This window comes from Sander vitreus, chromosome 15 (genome assembly GCF_031162955.1).
Source record: "Sander vitreus isolate 19-12246 chromosome 15, sanVit1, whole genome shotgun sequence".
Taxonomy (NCBI): Eukaryota; Metazoa; Chordata; class Actinopteri; order Perciformes; family Percidae; genus Sander; species Sander vitreus.
Window position 1 is genome coordinate 9,318,464 of NC_135869.1, and position 18,874 is coordinate 9,337,337.

Genomic DNA, 18,874 nt, shown 5'->3' on the forward strand with positions numbered 1-18,874 from the left:
GTTTCCGACTGGGAACCCAGAAATCCCGACATTCCACGTCAAATTGAACACAACATAGTCCATGCCCCTCGCCTCGTCGCCTGGCATCATAGCGGTACCGAAAGTCAGATGAAAGCGGCACCTATTTAGTTATGACTGTGTCAGATAAAAGCAATTTCCTGTCAGTGGAATGTGGTAAAAATATGTGGACAATTTATTACAGGGAAAAATCCCACGAATTTGAAAGTACATTTGAGAAGCGCACACAAGCTAGGAGGCTAACCTAGCTTAACAAGGTAAAGGAGAAAGCAAAGCCCCCTTTCCCTGAAACAGAAGCTAACCCCGGTAACGTTACGGGCATGGATGTATGGATACAGGGCCAGGTAGCATGACGGAGACAACAGCAGGACAGAGAACACTACAGGAGGGCTTTCACCAGCGACCCGATAGCTGCTGGTTAGTACATACGCAGGAACACCAAAAGCGGGAGGAAGCGTGGGTTAATATGTGGATTGATACTGGGATGTCTACACAACTGTGTGAGTCGATTGACTTCAAAAAGTTCGCCACTTTACTCGAACCAAAGTTCAAAACACCTGTTCATGTCTTCTTTAGTCTGTTGGCTATTTAGGTTTTTTCCTGGAACACGTCACTTACACATTTTGCACTTACTGCAGCATCTTGTGTAGACTGTTTACATATTTATGACCATATGTAGGCTACATTTTATGTACTGGTGTTATTGTTGAATACATGTGAATACATATTTCTAAAATTGTATGATGAGTTATTGAGTTATTATTACACAATACTTTTTCTGACCTTTTTGAATATTGCCCTCTGACAAATAACCTATATTACAAAAAAAGACTAAGACTAAAACTAATCTAAACTAAAACTAAGCATTTTCAAAAAATAAAAAATAAACTAAACTAACAAACCCCCTTTAAAAACTAATTAAAACTAAACTGAATTTGAAAACAAAAAGTCAAAACGAAATAAAAATAAAACCTAATGGAAAAATGCTAAACTATAATAACCTTGGTGTACAGCAGCGTTGGAGCAGGGGCAGAATGCAGTCAGCGGTGACGGGCAGCTATTAAACTGAGACATTTAAGACGGAGGCTGACAGGACTTCCGCTTTTAATCAATCAATCCATTTTTATTCACATGAAATCGTAATGTATTTCTATCAGCTCCTTCAGCTTCTGCATGATTCATCATGAAGCAGAATGTGGCCATGAGATCAGCACACAGAAAAAGAGTCACCGGCACCGGCACTCCAGGATCGACACCACAGCTTCCGCCATCCCACTGGAAACCGACACCGGCACATAGGAACGGTTGGCCTGCCAGCTCATCATCCGGCGCCTGCACACTGGCTAGCAGGTTGCCCAGCACACAAGGGGTAGTCTTTGTTCAATTTGTTGACGCTATGCTCGGTGGCCCCTCTGATGTAGGGATGGAGATGGACGCAGAAATGGTAGCGCTTGTCCACGTAGTCGTGATCGTAGCCATAGGTCGTAGCTGATAGCCATCTTCACCTTTTCCTCTGTGTTTACTCTAATGTTAACATTTGAAAACCTTGACCGGCCAGGCCAGCAGGGCCTATCATAGCCATCCCTAATCCCCCACTCATGTTGAGTGACATGGTGCCACATGCGATCCCCGTCCAAAGTCAACCACATGAGCTGTGGTAGCTACTGCTAGCTTGAGCTCATGTTCTCCACCTATTCTGCCTTTGTTTACTCTGATATTTACATTTATAAACTTGACCGACCAGCTGGCCATCTAGCCCAGGGAAGCAGAGATAGCAGAAGGCTAGCAGAGTCTGCAGGAGTCTGGCAAGGTGATTTCCCAATCCTGATGAGCGACTCAAAGCTACATGCCATCGTCGTCCAACATCAACCACATAGAGCACAGCTAATATTTCTGAAATAGACAATTCAGCATAAATTTAGCGAAGTTGATGGAGAGGCAACTGGAGAGGTCAATGCCTTCTGGAAGATCAAGCTAGTTTAAAGACTGCTGCTGCTATCAGGCCGCTAAAGCGTATCAGCTAATACGTGCAGCGAGAGGGTGAGGGTTACAGTCAGGAATACTTTTTAAAATATTAGTCTTTAAACACCCACTTGCTGCCTTTTCCAAATGTTGTCTGTTTAATTCTTGGGGTTAGTCTGGCAAGTACAAAACGTTTCTATGTTTTAAATGTTCTGCAAAGGGGAATAAAACACACAGCAGTTCAGATATGCCTTCTGCAGTGTGTGATAGTCATTTGGCTTCAGGGTTGAGTCATTTTAACATGTCACCCACATTGAATGTCAGCCAATTCATCACCAGCAGCAGAGCAGGTATTTTTAGGAAGATGTCGTCAGATTTGCCTCACTAAAAGTCTTCAAGGACCACTTAACAACTTGAATTTTTGACAATTATATAGGATATACAGTATTCTACATTTGTTAATGTTACTTATGCATTCTACATTTTTTTCATCCAAATTTAACCAGATTTTTAACCAAAACGTCTTCTCACCTGCAAATAATCAATGGAGATTACACTTATTTGCTGTCCTGAGATCGTATTTGTGCGTCAGTGGGTTACAGCGTAGTAGTCTATATCCTTGACGTTCCACTTCCGGGATTGCTCCGGTGCCGCAGGAAATTCCGCCAGATGCATGTATTTTCAGTTTCCTTCCGCTTTCTTTGTGTTGGAATTTTTTTGGAGGACTATGGTTAACTGCTCCTCAGATCTCTGCAGGGCAAATCCAGACAGCTATCTAGACTATCTGTCCAATATAAGTTTTCTCGCGCAAAACTATTTTGCAGCGGCTCTTAGCGCCACCAATGACGATTGTGATTGGTTTAAAGAAATGCCAATAAACCAGAGCACGTTTTTCTCCCATCCCAGAATGCTGTGTGGACTAGCCAGACACTCCTCCGCTTCGCAGTGTGTGGATGGTCTGGCAAAACGAGACTACAGCGTAGTAACAAAGCCGACACATGTAAATGCAACTATAGGTTGGGGGGCAGAGCCTTCAGAGATACTACACAGAGGCTGCACAAACTGGTCACTTTGAGCTGCTTGTGTTAACTACAAGTTATGTGTGCTGATAGACATTGTTGATAGTTAAAGCGACATGGAGCAAGTTTAAGACAGGCTTTTCCTTTTCAGTAACAGAAGACATTTTGTGATCTAGCAAACCCAGTTCTGCACTGCAAAACTTCTACTTGCTGCAGTCGTCGCTGTACAGTATATCACAAAAACTCTAAAGTAAAACTGTCAGGTTGCAATCATCGGTTCAATAAAATACACCTTAAGGAGAACACCTTTTGACAAAGCATTCTCTGGGCATTTATGTCACTTACAGCAGCAACCGTACATTAACTTGTGTGCTGAAAACTAGAGGTCTAAAATAATGGACCTGATTTGAAACCGACCCATAAAAAAAAGCTACACAAAACTGACAAGCCTTTATATATTTTTTAAAGAGACCTGAGGGAAGTCAGGACCAGTCAGAAATATTTTATACTTTTTCTCTTCAATTGCAAGTGGATTGTATTTGTAAAAGAACCACAGTGATTAATCTTCTCGAGAGAATTGTGTCCTGATAATTTCAGTCATTGAAAACATTAATTAATATTATGTCAAGAATTTAAGATGACCATTATATTAGTTGTGAATCATGGACTGCCAGTATTTGGATCAAGCGGCTCGTGGACTCAGACTCAATTAAAATGCTTTCTAACTCAAATACCTCTAAAACAGACCGAACAACTTAGTGGTAAGCATAAGACGCACTGTCACACATGGCTGAGCAGAAACTATTTAAGTTCAAATTTCATTAAGGAAAAATATATCAAACTTATACTGTGATTGATGATTTCTGCAAAATACAGAGCAAAACCACCAAATAAATAAATATAGGGATGGTCACTCTCAATCAGAAAAAATGCTTAGTGTTGTAAAATCAAACTTTCACTTACCTTGCAGACACCTAAGAAGTGTTTATCTGCTGTCAAGACTCACATGGTTAATGACAGCAGCCATGTACAAGTCTGACACCCTCACCTGTCCATAAAAGCCATATCAATAAACTCTGTGACTGTACGGCCATGGCTTTCATTCAGACCTGCTGTTAAACAACCACCAGTGGAAATATTGTGGCTCACAAAACCACCAACAGGAAAAAAAAAGTAATAAAATCGTACGACTCTGGCACTCTGCACCCAATGACTGCGCTGTGATTATCGGCCAAGGGCACTCGAATGGTCCATGTGTGTGTGTGTGTGTGTGTGTGTGTGTGTGTGTGTGTGTGTGTGTGTGTGTGTGTGTGTGTGTGTGTGTGTGTATGTATGTGTGTGTTTGTGTGTGTGAAGTGTGAGGGGCTTTTCTTATCAGGTGCGAGCAGAAAGCAGGTTGTGTGGCTTTTTCTCCGGAAGAAAACAGAACATTCGGAGAACGTACCGTAGGAGAGGGGGATGTCCAGATCGCCCTGCCAGGACATCTGCCCCGATTCGTCTATGGAGTGCTGCGCTGTAAAAACACAACAACAGGCCTCTTGTTTACAGCTCATTCTCACTCCAACACTGCTTCAGACTCATTAAAACTCCAAAGGAAGACAATAGTCAGGAAATTTACTACTGTGCCATGCTGCATTCACACTGGCCAAAATGTTACTTTGTCATTGGAAGTGTGGATTTAATCACAGATATGTGTCTGTGTGTGTGTGTGTGTGTGTGTGTGTGTGTGTGTGTGGCCATTATGTGTTATAATGTCCAACTTCCGTTGAGCTGAAACAAAAGTCACAGTCATACTTCTGCTACATTCATTTGGCAGAAAGAGAACGACAGCATGACACAGTAGCTTTTTGAGTGAGATGATTATTTTTCTGGTTTTCAGGGTACTGTGAAGTGAAAAACAGGTAATGAGGATGGACTTTACCTTTCAAGTGGCCACGTCCAAGTGTCACAAACCCAGAAGATATGAAGTTGTGCATGTCTTGGCCCCCGCCGCGCATGTTTTCTTTCCCATAGTGTCCTAGTGATACAAAAAAGTGTGGAAAATTATTATTTCAGCAAAAATATCTGAGGCCAGTAGGGCTTCGTTGTTCTCTGGTACCACCAGAAAGTGGTGCAGCCAAATTCATATGTCCTTGCTAAATAAGTGGCGCTAGAGGCCTGGGGACATAGACTACAGCAGGTCTAGTTAGTGAACTACTACGGTAAGAATAAACAACATATATCAACGCATAATTTGGAGGACTTGTTGTGCTAGTCAGTCATAACAGTCTTGAAATTCCTTTTAATTTCGCTGTACTGGGCCGTTACAGAAATGAACTATGACTCCCAAGGCGTATTTCAACCACATCAAACAGATCCAGTTACTTAGTTAAACGTGATGGTGGCTGGGTATTGTAGTATTTAGACCAGTTTGTCATGTCAAAATGAATGACGAAACATTATTTCTCAGGAACAATGTTGAGATATTTAAAACAGATGGCCATAACATAAGCCAATGTGATCGAAACCTACATCAATCTAGGAGTGTCCCTTGCTTCTATGTGAGTTAACATTGAGAATATGGTTTAAAGAAAAATCTGAAATGGTATCACAGAATGGGGAAAACACTTTAAGCCAACAACTCAGACAGTTTGCTAATGGTCAACAGTACAAAGTTAACCCAATGCAAAGATGGATTCACTTCGCCCCTACGAGCGCATCCACTAATCCATGGAATTGCATTTACAGCAATATTTTCAAATTCTGGTGTGACTGGGCCTTAATACTGAGGAGTATCTGTACTCAAATCCCCAGTCATATCTGCCATTTTATAAAGCAGTAGCCACAGATGACAAGAATACTAAACAGGTCTAAAATGGCACAACTGACAAAACCGACTCTCATGTGGGATCATCAGCTCGTCAATATGTATCGCCCTAAGCATGGCAGAGATGCAACCTGCAGGTTTCAGAGCTTTCATATCTCCCATATATTAAACACTCCTCTTTCTCCACAGTAAGTGAACTAATATATTTAATTTGAAGAATATAAATGCAGCTTTTGGCTCCTCAGAGGCAAGATGATTGGGGTTGGATACACTTGACTTTAGAAGGGATTTAAGCCCCCTTCTTTGAGGATGCCAGCACACTTTTGGATTTCCCCCGTGTTAAAAGAACATGCCGTAATGCAATTTGTACCACATTGCTGTTAACACCACTCCGAACCAGTGCTGTAATTGAGATTGCAGGGCCTCAACACAAAGGAGCAAGACAAGGTGCCTGCCAGCACCCTGACAACTTTCAATTGTCCTGTCAATCACACACAAGTCTTAAGAAGAAATAAAAGAATGCAGTGTCGATGAAAACAGCAAAAAGAACAAATAAAAACTAAAGTAAGTTGGTTTGTCAAACCTCTCCTCTCTTTCTCTCTGTTAGTCCCTGTCTACTGTACATTAACCAGCGAACAGTTAAATGCCTCTTTCTCCAAGGGAACCACTTCAAAGTCAAAAACATCACTCAGGCCTTTGGGCCTCGGGAAGTGGATATCGAACAGCATTTCAAATTATCATAATGAGAAGAAACACCTGGGACCATTCGGCCTGGTATTCATCAGACTGAAGTTTGGCACTCAAGCCTGAGCACCACAGCTCGTTTGTTTATTTTTATCAAACCCAGAGGATGACTATAAACTGATTACTGACGCACTCTGACCAGCTCTGTTATTGTGGGACCTTTGGGAAAAATCTGTAAATATCCCAAAAAAAACAAACATATTTCCCTGAATCTAGTGATTTTAAATAGCACTGTGTTGTGTCTATGTAGATGATACAGTAGAGTATATGTGTACAATGTCTCCCAGGGTGAAATGCTGGTGATTCATAACCTCGGCATGCTCCAAGGACAGCACCGTGGAGCTGAAAGCAGGTAGCTGGAGACGCTGACTGTGATATAAATTGCTCCCAAGTGGCAGTATAAACCTATAGCCCCTTATCATCTCTGGAAGTGTTCCTGAAAATTGCCTGCATAATGAAAAAGATCTAACCATTTCTTTTAGAGAATAACCAGACTATAAAAGTTTTTCATCATACATTCATGAATGAGCGGCAGGGTGTTTTATTTCAGAGATAAAAACTCAAATCTCCCAATGAAAGCGAAATTTGCAAAGTTATATTTGAATTGGTCATTCAAGTAAACATCATCAAATTAGTGACGACAGTCATCACATTTCTGCACTTTGACATAAACCCATTACCCCATCAAACACAAAAGGTTGATCTTAAATGATTGTTGCTGTTAAATATTAACTCAAGGTCTACTAAATATGCTATTTCAAGGCTGTTTTTCATGGCTGGGGCCCCTTAGTTCCAATAAAAGACATTTTGGGAAATGAAATGCTTATTAACTTTCTTGCTGAGTTAGATGAGATGATCGATACCACTCTCATGTCCTTTAAGTAAATATGAAGCTATAACCAACAACTGACTTAGCTTAGCTTAGCATAAAGACTTAAAAACAGGGAAATTAACTAGCCTGTCTCTGACCAGCTGTAACAAAATGCACCTAGCAGCACCTCAAATCTTGAACTATTCCTTTTTATTACTGGATGTAATTATTTTAGACAATAGTGTTCTTCTAGCTCTGTGGCAACTTTGAATGCATATACTGTCAATGCATCCATGTACAAAGCCAGGGCCATAAATAAATGGTTTTCCCAGTTCTTTCAAAATGACTTGACTGGCCTGTAAAAAACCCTGACCTCATCCCCGTCCGAGACCTTTGGGATGAACTGGAACTCCGACTGTGAGCCAGACCTGATTACCCAACATCAGGGTTGGACCTCGCTAATGCTTTTATGGCTGAAAGGGAGCAAATCTCTGCAGCCAATTACCAAATCTAATGGAAGTTTTTTGTTTTTGTTTTACAACACTCAGATATGGGTAAGTGTAAATATAAAATAGAGTGTAAATGGTTTCAGGTTTCCGATGAATAAAACTAGACACAGTCTAATTGTGACTCTGCAGGCAGACGGAGACATCCAGACCCACTATCGTCAGCAACGTGACATCGTTCTTTGAAAATAGCATTCCAAAGTTGGTCTCATGTCAATTTATAGTCAACTATCTGCAGGGCTTTAAAACTAAAATGAACCCAGTTGCTGTGAGTGTCCTTTGGAGATGATTCCATTCTCTGCACATTCTATGTGTGGAAGACATTTGTCGCCTATTTTTCACAGCAACATAGAAACTTTAGAGTACAAAAATGAGAGAACAGAACGGAACTCTGGGAAATTGAAGTGATAATGCACACTCAGGACGGTTCAGGAAAAGTACTATCCACATCCCAAAGACACACTTTATCAGTATCTCACTGAGGTATAATATCCTTTCCGGAACATCGAGTGGGATGACTTCACATCTCATACTGCTGATGTTTTCAGTTCAATGCTCGAAATCCACCATTGCTGAATGTCATCAGCCTCTTTTTAATGTTTTCCTCCTTGGGTTAATACTTTACCTTTTGTTAGAAATGCTATACAATTGCTTTCTTTTGCTTAATAGCAATTACTATATAATACTTAATAATATTACTTTTTATCACTTATAGCTTATATATGGGCACTAATAAAAATGGAAGGAGGTACTCAATAGTACACCATCAATGGAGTGTGGCTTCTGACAGCACCAATATATAATATACTCCTTTATGCTGCTACATCAAAAAATCTATTCAAATCTATCTTTATTCTCTGACCCATTAAATCTGTCTTTCTGTGAACAGGGAGATGTTTTTTAGACCAAAGAATCACTGTAGCTGCTGGCTTCCCTTATAAAGGCCATCTTATAAACCAGTTGTTGATCATTGACCATTTTTATTTTCCAAACCACTTATCCTCCACCTCCAACATCATCAATAGAGAATTTGTAAAGAAAACATAACCACTGCTCCCAGTGAGGTGAACTGCACCTTTCACAAAGAGAAGTAAACATAAATATAAAACCTTTTATTAACTAACCTCAAAGTCAAAAATAAATACTGAAAGCGTGAAACCTTGTATTCTCTCTTCAATAACGTAGGGTCATACTAAGAATTTTCTAGGTGCCAAATTGCCAGCTATGTATCATTTATGTAGCTGACACCAAATAAAATATATATAAATAAGCTGTGATAACATACGAAGTAGAAAAAGTAAGCACTTAAACGAAAAAGTCAAAAGTGTGCTATTCATCTATTTTGCTTTTACAATAACTTTTTATAAAAACAGTAGTCTCGCATTGCCAGACCTATCTCCAGTATGGTCTGGCTACACTGCTTATCTATTCTGGCACAGGGTGGAAAACAAATGCTCTGGCCTTTTCATCTATTTTGCTTTTACAATATAACTTTTTATAAAAACAGTAGTCTCACATTGCCAGACCTATCTCCAGTATGTTCTGGCTACACCGCTTATCTATTCTGGGATAGGGTGGAAAACAAATGCTCTGGCCTTTTCATCTATTTTGCTTTTACAATATAACTTTTTATAAAAAAAGTAGTCTCGCGTTGCTAGACCTATCTCCAGGATGGTCTGGCTACACCGCTTATCTATTCTGGGATAGGGTGGGAAAAAAATTCTCTGGTTTGTTTGTATTTATTTAAACCAGTCACAACTGTGTTTGACGGCTCCAAGCCCTGATAACGGAGAAAGCGGATGTCAGGCTTTATCACAGCAATGTATATCAAGCCAGACAATACAAACAGAGAAATCATCTGCATATTGTAACTTCCTGTAATCATTTTAAAAATTTGAGGTTAACTCTTTAGCTTTGAGTATGGAAAACGTTTCCAAAATAACTACTTTAACTTTTTCTTTTGTCACCAGTCCTTAATTTAACCTCAATCTCAGAACCCATCGGCTATCAGTCTGATGATGATTTAGCCTCTGGGGACAACGGCCAATATTTCTGACATTTCGGTGTAGCCCGTGGATATCCGGATAACTGATAACAGACATCCGGACCAAGACATCTTCTTTCTCTTCCGTGCGATTTGATACACAACAATATAACTCGACTTCAGAGACGACATCTTTATTAACAGATATCTGCATATGAATGCAGATAAGTAAACCCAATCAAAACCAGAATACCAAAATATTGTCCCATTGCCTACAGAATATGCATTTAGTAGTATGTTCCAATGCGAAGTGAAGTGAAGCCCAATAACGGCTTGAGCAAAAGGTATATAATATCCAGAAGATTCATTATAAATACATTGAGCTTTGACTTTCCAAATTGAAAAAAGAACAAAGACATATTTTTCCTTAAAGTCACATCACCGTCATGAATTTGTCATAAAATCAGTCACGTCTTGCCTGAAACGCCTCCATCCCTGTTTAGACACCCTCCACCCTTCTCTCTGATGCCTTCTCCAGCATGTCTGACGTACTGCTACTGTTCAAGCACCAAACAATAGCAAGCGGATATGACACAGGTTGGACAACTAAGACATCTTTTCTGTGGGCGCTACATATTATGAACAAAATAACAATGTGTGGCTTTGTGAATCACACTGAAGATAATTACTACAGCCATGAGTGGTTGTTGCTTAAAAAGAAACCTAATTGTCGGCCGTTATGAGCTGCATGCATAATCGACTTATACGGTTGTTTTCTGGGTGAGGATGGGTTGGATTGACACACTAAGCAGGAGTGATGTGGGTTACCATTAGAACGAAAAAAATGTAATTACAATATATACTTAATATAATATATATATATATATAACTTAAATTGATTCTTCAAACTCAAACTTAGGGTCTCTCTAGCCTACACAATTGTGTCTTAACAACAAGTAATAATGTACTATAATGCAGACGTGACGAAAAGAAGATTATTTAAGACCGGATTGGTGATCAAGCATTAAATAAACTCCACTTATTGGGTAGAACAAGAAAACAGGGAAAAGCAGCTTCTCCTTATGGCTGGGCAGCATGTTTACACAAGTTTAAAAAGTAATTCTGCTGCAGAAAAGTTGCTCACATCCTGCAGTACAGTCTGTTCAGCTCTCCTCCGACACATTCACTCCATGTTGGGTGGTGTTGGTGGTGGTAGCAGAGAGAAAGGTGGGGGCAGGGTGACTCAAGTGTGAAACACAACACTGTTGAATCTGGGACAAAATACTAGGGCACTTAGCAAACGAGCTGATCCCTGGAGCAGGGATCTGGAGACCGACTGGATAAAAGTAGGAGGAACAGCGTTGCACGACAGAATTATCTCTGGACAAAAAGCGTGCGTCTCCCGCAGAAGATGATAATTTGCATCTCAATTTTGAGCCAATGCTGAGTAGGCTTATGGGACGTGAGCGTGAGGGAGACAAGAATTCAGCCAAGGCCTTGCATTTAATTCCCTATATATTTCCTTATGTGGTTCCTCTTAAGAAAGATTGAGGGGGAAAGCTTTAGATCTCACAGTCCATCCATCTATTTCAGTGGATGTCAATCAAAGAATTTTTTGGCAGATTAAGGAAAGCGAAGGGTGTCTTTTTTTACAAGGCTTAAGCTTTACCATCGTAATAACATAAAGTTGGATTTTTTCAAATTAACATGCAGAGACAGCTACACATACACTTCTTCAAACATGCTCAATTTTACACTCAGCGCTATATATCTGTATATGAGCTGTGTCACCTACCGTGGTTTGATGCCTTGGCGTGAACAGGTGTGTAGTGACTCTTCGAGGATCTGACCGGCGTCTCGTCTTTGGGTGAGCCATCAATCGCTGCAAGGTTTTCGTGTTCATACTGAGATATTGGAACTGGTCCTTGTTGCTTCAGAATGTCAGCCAGGGCTCTGGAATGAAATCACACAACTGAAATGTTTCCCTTTCCCAATTACAAACATTTTTTCTCTTGTCGCAATCTACCTAAAGGTCTTCCTAATTTATTTAGATACAGCTCCAATTTAAATCATAGAGGTATGGTGCAAGGAGAGAGGAAATCCTAATTACACGCAGTCACAAAGGAGTTTGATTTTTAATAGCACGGCACACAAGGTACAGACAAGTCCTATTATGTGTGCCGGACCAGAGTTCAAGGCACATTTATTAAAAGTTAAGTCAGTGCCTCTTCTTTGAAGCCACAAAGTAAAAGCAATACTTTACCAACACCATTTCCAACATTTGGAGGCACAGTGTCAGCCTGTGAGATGGAGTGCAGGCTCTGCGTTTTCTTAAAGAAAATGAAAGGGCAATTTAACTGTGTCAATGTCAACCTAAAGCAACCACACATTCCACTCTCCCATAACTTTGTGACTTTGGAAGACATACCATATATTAATAGCATTTCCCTTCCAGGAGAAGCACACTTTAGCAGGTTTCTTTTTCGCAGACAGAGGCGACCTGATTTTGCATTGTCCCAGTTGGCTGCTATGTCGTGTGCAGCAGGAGCTACAGTAGTTTGTAGGAACAGGGCCGACTTCTAACATATCTTTTGATAGGAAAGAATAACATTTGGCCTCGGAAACAAAACCACAGAAGTAAAAAAGACTTTTGATTGTTATATCAATTCACATGAAAGTTGCAAGAGCATTTGTCAGAAATGCTGCGACTGTTTAAGAGCGCGATCAGAACTGCATTTCTGGGATTGATACTAATATTTGAGAGTTTAAAACATCTGTTAACAATATATTGGCCAATTCAAATTATTCTTTTTACACACTATACATCCTAAAACCCTTTTGATGAAAAGCGTGTAAACTAAAACCAACAGTGGGCCAAGAATGGACCCTTGGAGGATGCCATAATTGAACTGATTTACAGAGTCTGCTTTTTCTAACATCTTCAGTTAGAACCAATGGGTTTGGGCCTGATGGCTGCAGACAGGGTGGGGTAATGTTGGGGATATATTGACAGAACCAAAAATATAGAATACAACCAGCCTTATCATTTTAACATAAGGCCAACAGAGTGATCAATCTAATCAAAAAAAAATAAAATCATAAAACTAAAGCTCTCATCGTTTGTCATCATTCTCTTGTAAACAAACTATATTTATACGTTGATGACCTAGAACATATCTTTGGGGTCTTTGCAATCTGTTGTGTTTTATTGTCCAACATATTTGCTGATACCAGTACTTCTGTGATAATCTTAAATCAACTGACAATAAATCCTAATAGCAGACTTTTTATACAAACTTTGGGCTTTTTTCTGTTCCTTTTGCATTGAATTTAAAGTTATTCTGCTGCGATTTAAGCTCATTCAGTCGTCTTGCCTTTTAACTCAGATTCTCAGTCCTGCAATCAAAGAACAGAGCATTATTCTCACCACCTAAACGACAAAAATTGCATCATGGTTTACCCTGAAGAATGTGATCAATACAGTCTGTTTAAACCACTCCCTCTGCATTTCTTGTGTTTCGGTGAAGGTCACAGACCAAACAGCAAAGGTCTGCCAACAGCTCAGTATTCTGCTCACAGTCCTCCCTCAGTCGCAGAAGTAAGAGCCTAAATTACATCAGAGAAGCACCCACTTTTTAGGAGCAGACCCTTGCCAAATATAAAGCTAATCCCATGTTCTACTACTTCTATTTGGTCACGGCTGTCAGCATGAATGTCTGCTGCTAGCCTTTGAGGTCTATTCCAGCAGAAATCATTACGACAGTTCTATGTGCCAAATGGTCGGCGAAAAAAAACAAATCATAAAAAGATAAAAGAAAACACTATTGAGCACCCAGCAAGCCATGCCTCCTTATTTAATCGACCTCTCTCTAAACCCTCATGGCTCCTGCTCATATTAAATTGGTGGCATTTTAAGCAGATCCACTTGAAAGTACGCCCCATGGCTGGGATACAAGTGCAGTTAGAAGACATAAACTTCATCATCTCTTCATTTCTCAGAGCAGAGATGGAAAAAAGTGCTGCGTCATGAGCTTTGTTGTTCTTTTTGTTGTTTCAAATGAAATACTCTTAATATAAAATCTCATGAGTCCATATGGATATTACAAGATGACTGTGCCAGCTTTTGAAAAGACTCTTACAGTGATCACTGGAGCTTAAATTTAATCTACTGATCTACTGAAAGAGCTCCTTTGTGTTGTTGTCAGTGCTAGAATTTGGACACTTTTAATCACCCAAGAAATTGTCATTGTATTTCTAAGAAAGCTGAGTAATCCTCTTTGACATTTTCAATGCAGCAGGAGCTGCCATGGCCAAGGCATAACAATGATCAGTTACCTTCATGTCGTTAAGGGACTGCTCGTTATTTATTTAAGGGGCCACTGGAGGAGTTTTGGGACCTTTAGCCAAAAAAGACTCCCCTTGCCAGTAAAAAAATGTCTATGATCCTCCAAATCAAGTTGGAAAAAAGGCATGACCCTCCCCCAGCAATTTATCGATACCTTCTGTACTGGTTTGCACTTGACAAATATACAGATCCCCATTGTTTTTTAACAGCCATGACATAAGTGATTAAACCTCTGCATTCTCATCTGACACATCACACTCCTCTGTTATGGTGTGGTGGCCATTTCAGTAGATTTACTCACTAACATTGTTGTGGAAACACAATAAGCATGGAAACTAAATGCACACTAATTACTGCATTACTTCAAATACTAAGTTACTCCTCTAGTAAACTAGTATTCACTTTACAATAAAATATTGAGACCATTCAGCAAGGCACTCTGGGTAACATTCAACACACAAACTGGTTGCTATGGACTCGTCACTAGGCTTCATCCACTTCGCCGTTTAAACAAAGTGGAATAAACGTATAAAAGTCAAAATCTACACAAAACCCGCAATTAGTTAGTAAGCTGACATCAAATGTGGCATTTAGGAAACCTTTATTGCAACCTTGGCACAGTAAGATGTCCAGACTAGTGCAACAGTCATTTTCATTTTTTACGTCCTGCTGCTGCCACCATCAGCCAGGAAATACTTTTTTTTACTAAAGCAGTATATGAAATCTGATGTATTACCTACCACCATTTAGTTGTTTTGTGTTATTTAAGATATTTATAAAATATCTGATCATGTCAGACGTAATTATTCCACTCATTTTTTTAAACAATGCAATTATCCGTTTCAGCCACCAGGGGGCAGCTCCCCCTGCCCCCCCAGCAAACTCATGGGTCAGACCCATCTGGTAGCGAAGGAGGGCCGAGACTAAGAGCTACATGGAAAAATATGCACCAAACAAGCCACTTTGAAATGTTGCTGTTTCATGAATACAAAAGTTGGGTGACCCCCCGGACTAATAAAATGTTGGATGACCTTCCCCTCAGCAAAGAATAAAAAGACATGACCCTCCCCTATTTTCCTCCGGTGGTCCATTCCATAAATACCGAACGGTCCCTAAATCAACATAATTACGTCCTCCTCTGCTCTGTCTAGAATGGACTCTGGCTAAAGGCAGGTGACTCCAGTGACTCTTGGATAAGGGCAATGACTAAGTGACTACAAGTGTGTGGAAAACATGCAGTTTTAGTCGGACCTAACCCCAATTAAAACCCCATTTGTACTTGTTATACTAATACTTGTTTCAGTGGGGATGGAGAGTACCCCAGCATGCACCACCACAAGACAACCTGGACAGTTATAAACCAGTATTGTATACCATAGAGAGAGAGCTGCAGGTCTTTGAACTGTGGGTGGAAACCCAAGTGAACAGGACGAAAACATGCATACTGACCACTGAGCCAGTTAAGACCACCAAATGTTTGGGGAAAAAAATGCTGTGGATAAATTAATCGTTGAATCATTTCAGCTCTTACATGATTCATCATCTTTTAGGCCCTAAAGACATATTTAAAATATTTTTTGTGTTTTTCACTGGTTTGAAGTGGGTGGGGCTCAGTTGGAAAAGTGTGATGTCACATTCTTCTGTGTGCCAATCAATTCAGCACCATTTGCATCAAAATCTATTGACAGCTATGGGGTTGTTTGCTTATGTTGTAGTCATGAATATTTAACGGTATCAAAAAAAATTACGATTTGAAAACAAGTTTTTGGAAAGCTGTCTGAATGTAAATGGACTGCATTTAAATAGTGTGTTTCTCATCTACTGACCCCTCAAAGCGTTTTACAACACCTGCCAACATTCACCCATTCACACACACATTCATACACTCATGGCAGAGGCTGCCATTCAAGGTGCCAAGCTGCTCATCAGGAGCAGTGAGGGGTTCAGTGTTTTGCTCAATGACACGTCAACACTCTCTCTGGAGGAGCCGGGAATTAAACCAGGAAACGTCCGATTGCTCTACCTCCATTTTGGACCATTTGTAGCATATAACATACTCAACATGACCATGTAGCTTATGAAAACAGCAGGAGTCTTTCAAATGGCAAATTCTGCCCATAATTTGGTCATGTGAGTTGTTTTTGGAGCAACAAGCAAGATTCAATGTAAATCTGACAACTGATCCCTGGTAGGTGTGTTTCAGAACACAAGTGCAAATAACAGCAGTTCCTTGTGTGAAACAATATATATTGAATTGCCAACATTAAGAAAGCATTTGCTGCTCTGATCAAAGTTGTAAAAATGTTGCCTTACATCTGCTCCCGAAAAAAAACATACATCGATTTGTCCATCTGGTGACGAAATGGCCACAGGGTGAGTTTTCATGTTGCTTTAACACTCATTGAGCAATTCAGTGACTACTGGTGCCTTGAGGATTTAAAAATGTAGTCACTGTAGAAGGGACTACTCCCATCAGGATGAATGTGATCACTCATGATGGCTTTCAGTGGCATTTACTTACGGATAGAGAATATCACATGCTCCCCTCCTGGGATTGGCACAGAATGGGATGTGTACAATGAAAAGGTATACAATCTTGACATTTTTTGATGGGAAAGCTCTGGGGAGGAGAGTAATGGCACATGCTGAAGGTCATGAGCTTAATTTGAACCCATGATGTTGAGGCTGTAACTTATGTAGGCTGCTGTAAGTCAGTTAAGTCACCAGAATATATTTTCCCGTTAAGGCTATTGGAGGGAAATGACGGTCATGCTTTTACACTTTACTGAGAAAAATGTGTTCAACTCAATGTTCAAATGTGTGCCAGACAGTAGATGTGTTGTCTTATGTTAGAGTATTTTTCTACAATGTATACCAGTGTGACTATGGGCAAACTGAAGATGATTTCGACCTGTTTTGGTTTTTTTTACAAAAATGATACATGCACTTGACACAGCTTCAGGAATATATGGGTAGGTTTAACCCCAAAACCTGTTTGCCCACTTAAGGCTGATATGATGTTAACTTTTAAGGTGTGAAATTACATGCTCTTTACACATTTTATAATGTTTTTTCAGCTTTTTCATCATCTATGAAACAAGCACAGTCTTACCTGTGCACATTCATTTCCTGAGGGGGCTTGGTGGCTTTATCATAGGCAACTTTAACACATATCCCAATGGCAATGACGAGCGCTATGACCCCGCAGGTGATGTACACCGTGGTGTTGGTCTGGTCCAGCTCCGGGTCATAGGTATCACCTGTGGGCCCCGGTGAAGGGGACTGGGTTTTGATCCAGTCCGGTGTGTTGTAGTTGGTGCAGCTCTTCTGCTCCAGGCGCTTCCCCCGGTCCGCGCAGCAGAAGCGCAGGAAGCAGCTGCCGCAACAGAAGCGGTGATCGGTGTTGTTGCAGCTGAACTCTTTGTCGTACGTCCCGCTCACGTCGTAGTAGCCCAGACAGGTGTCGTGCTGCACCCTGGGAGCCTGGACCTGCGTGATCTTCCCCGGGATGGCCACGGACAGCGGGACCGCTGTGGTGCTGCCGTTGACCTCCTTCACCTTTGGGTTCCTCCTCAGTGGGATTTTGTTCTTTTTGTTGGTGGTGGCGGCGCACAGGACATTCAGCGGGTCTAAGTAAATCAAAAGAAGCAGAAGGTGCTTAATCCCCATCATTTGAGGACGCGCTGGTGTTTGTTCTTTGGCCTCCACACTCTTCTGTCTGGTCTTTCTCTCTGAATATCACTCTTCCACTTCTTACCGCGTGGAGCTTCTTGCGGGTTTCTTCATCGCAGGTACTCCTTTATGTGCCAAGCTTTGATTCGCGGACTTTGACTGGCAGATTTTGCGCTCACCAGACACACAAAGCATCTTCTGACTTTGCTGTCGTCCAGTATAAATGTCTGTTTTCTTATCAAAGTTCGCTTTGGCCAAATGTCCTGTTATGATTTCGGCTGCAGAGACGCGATAAAGACGCGATGTTCTCCGGGGAAATCTTTAGCTGTGGATCTGGAGTACGATCGAAGCTCGTAGTTACACTGTGGAGAAGAGAGGCATGTACAGAGGGATTTAGTCGGTAAAATAGGACTTTATGTTAGGCCAAATATCCACGGGAAACTTTGTTAATAAGCAGGTATCATAGAAAGAAGAATTTGGATCGATAATTGGCAAGAACTGGACTGATTGTAAACCTGCGATCACTTTCAGCACCACGGACAGCGCCCAAGTTTCCATCTGGGTGTTTGGAGCGCTTCAGCATCAAAAAGTACAAATATTTGATCTTTTATTCTTTCAATTTCACTTCAAACATAAAACGTTTTTTTTTTTTTTTAACTAGAGAATAGATACAATCCGTGTTCCTGTATTGCGCATGGATTATAAATATGCCGCCGGGGAACGTTTTATTTTGCCTCATTCGCCTTTATTTTACGCATGAACTTTCTTTTATCGGACTTCCTAAGAGGAAACGGAGCATTGCCTTCTATTTTTTCTAATGAGAGATACAGAATTGAAGATACAATTTAAAAAAAGAAAGCGAGAGGGAGAAGATGAGGAGGACTTACCGGGTTTACGGTGGCCGGTAACGGGGTTGTCTCAGTCACTGCCACTGAATCAAAGAGCTTCAGCAAGACAAGAGGCAAGACCTCTCTCTCCTCTCCGGCCCGCGCCCCACCACTTCTCTC

At 40.7% G+C, this 18,874-nt stretch overlaps 1 protein-coding gene across 2 annotated transcripts in view; it reads right to left on the minus strand.

Annotated features, from left to right (window-relative positions):
- Nucleotides 1-17,864, minus strand: part of shisa6a (shisa family member 6a) — a 91,916-nt gene extending 74,052 nt beyond the window's left edge. For both annotated transcript variants that reach the window (XM_078269417.1, XM_078269418.1), the window contains exons 1-4: nt 17,308-17,864; nt 11,646-11,803; nt 4,921-5,016; nt 4,444-4,512 (exon numbers count right to left, since the gene is read on the minus strand). In XM_078269417.1, the coding sequence (XP_078125543.1) occupies nt 4,444-4,512; nt 4,921-5,016; nt 11,646-11,803; nt 17,308-17,864 (880 nt within the window). The remainder of the gene's footprint in view (nt 1-4,443; nt 4,513-4,920; nt 5,017-11,645; nt 11,804-17,307) is intronic.
- Between the last annotated feature and the right edge of the window lie 1,010 nt (nt 17,865-18,874).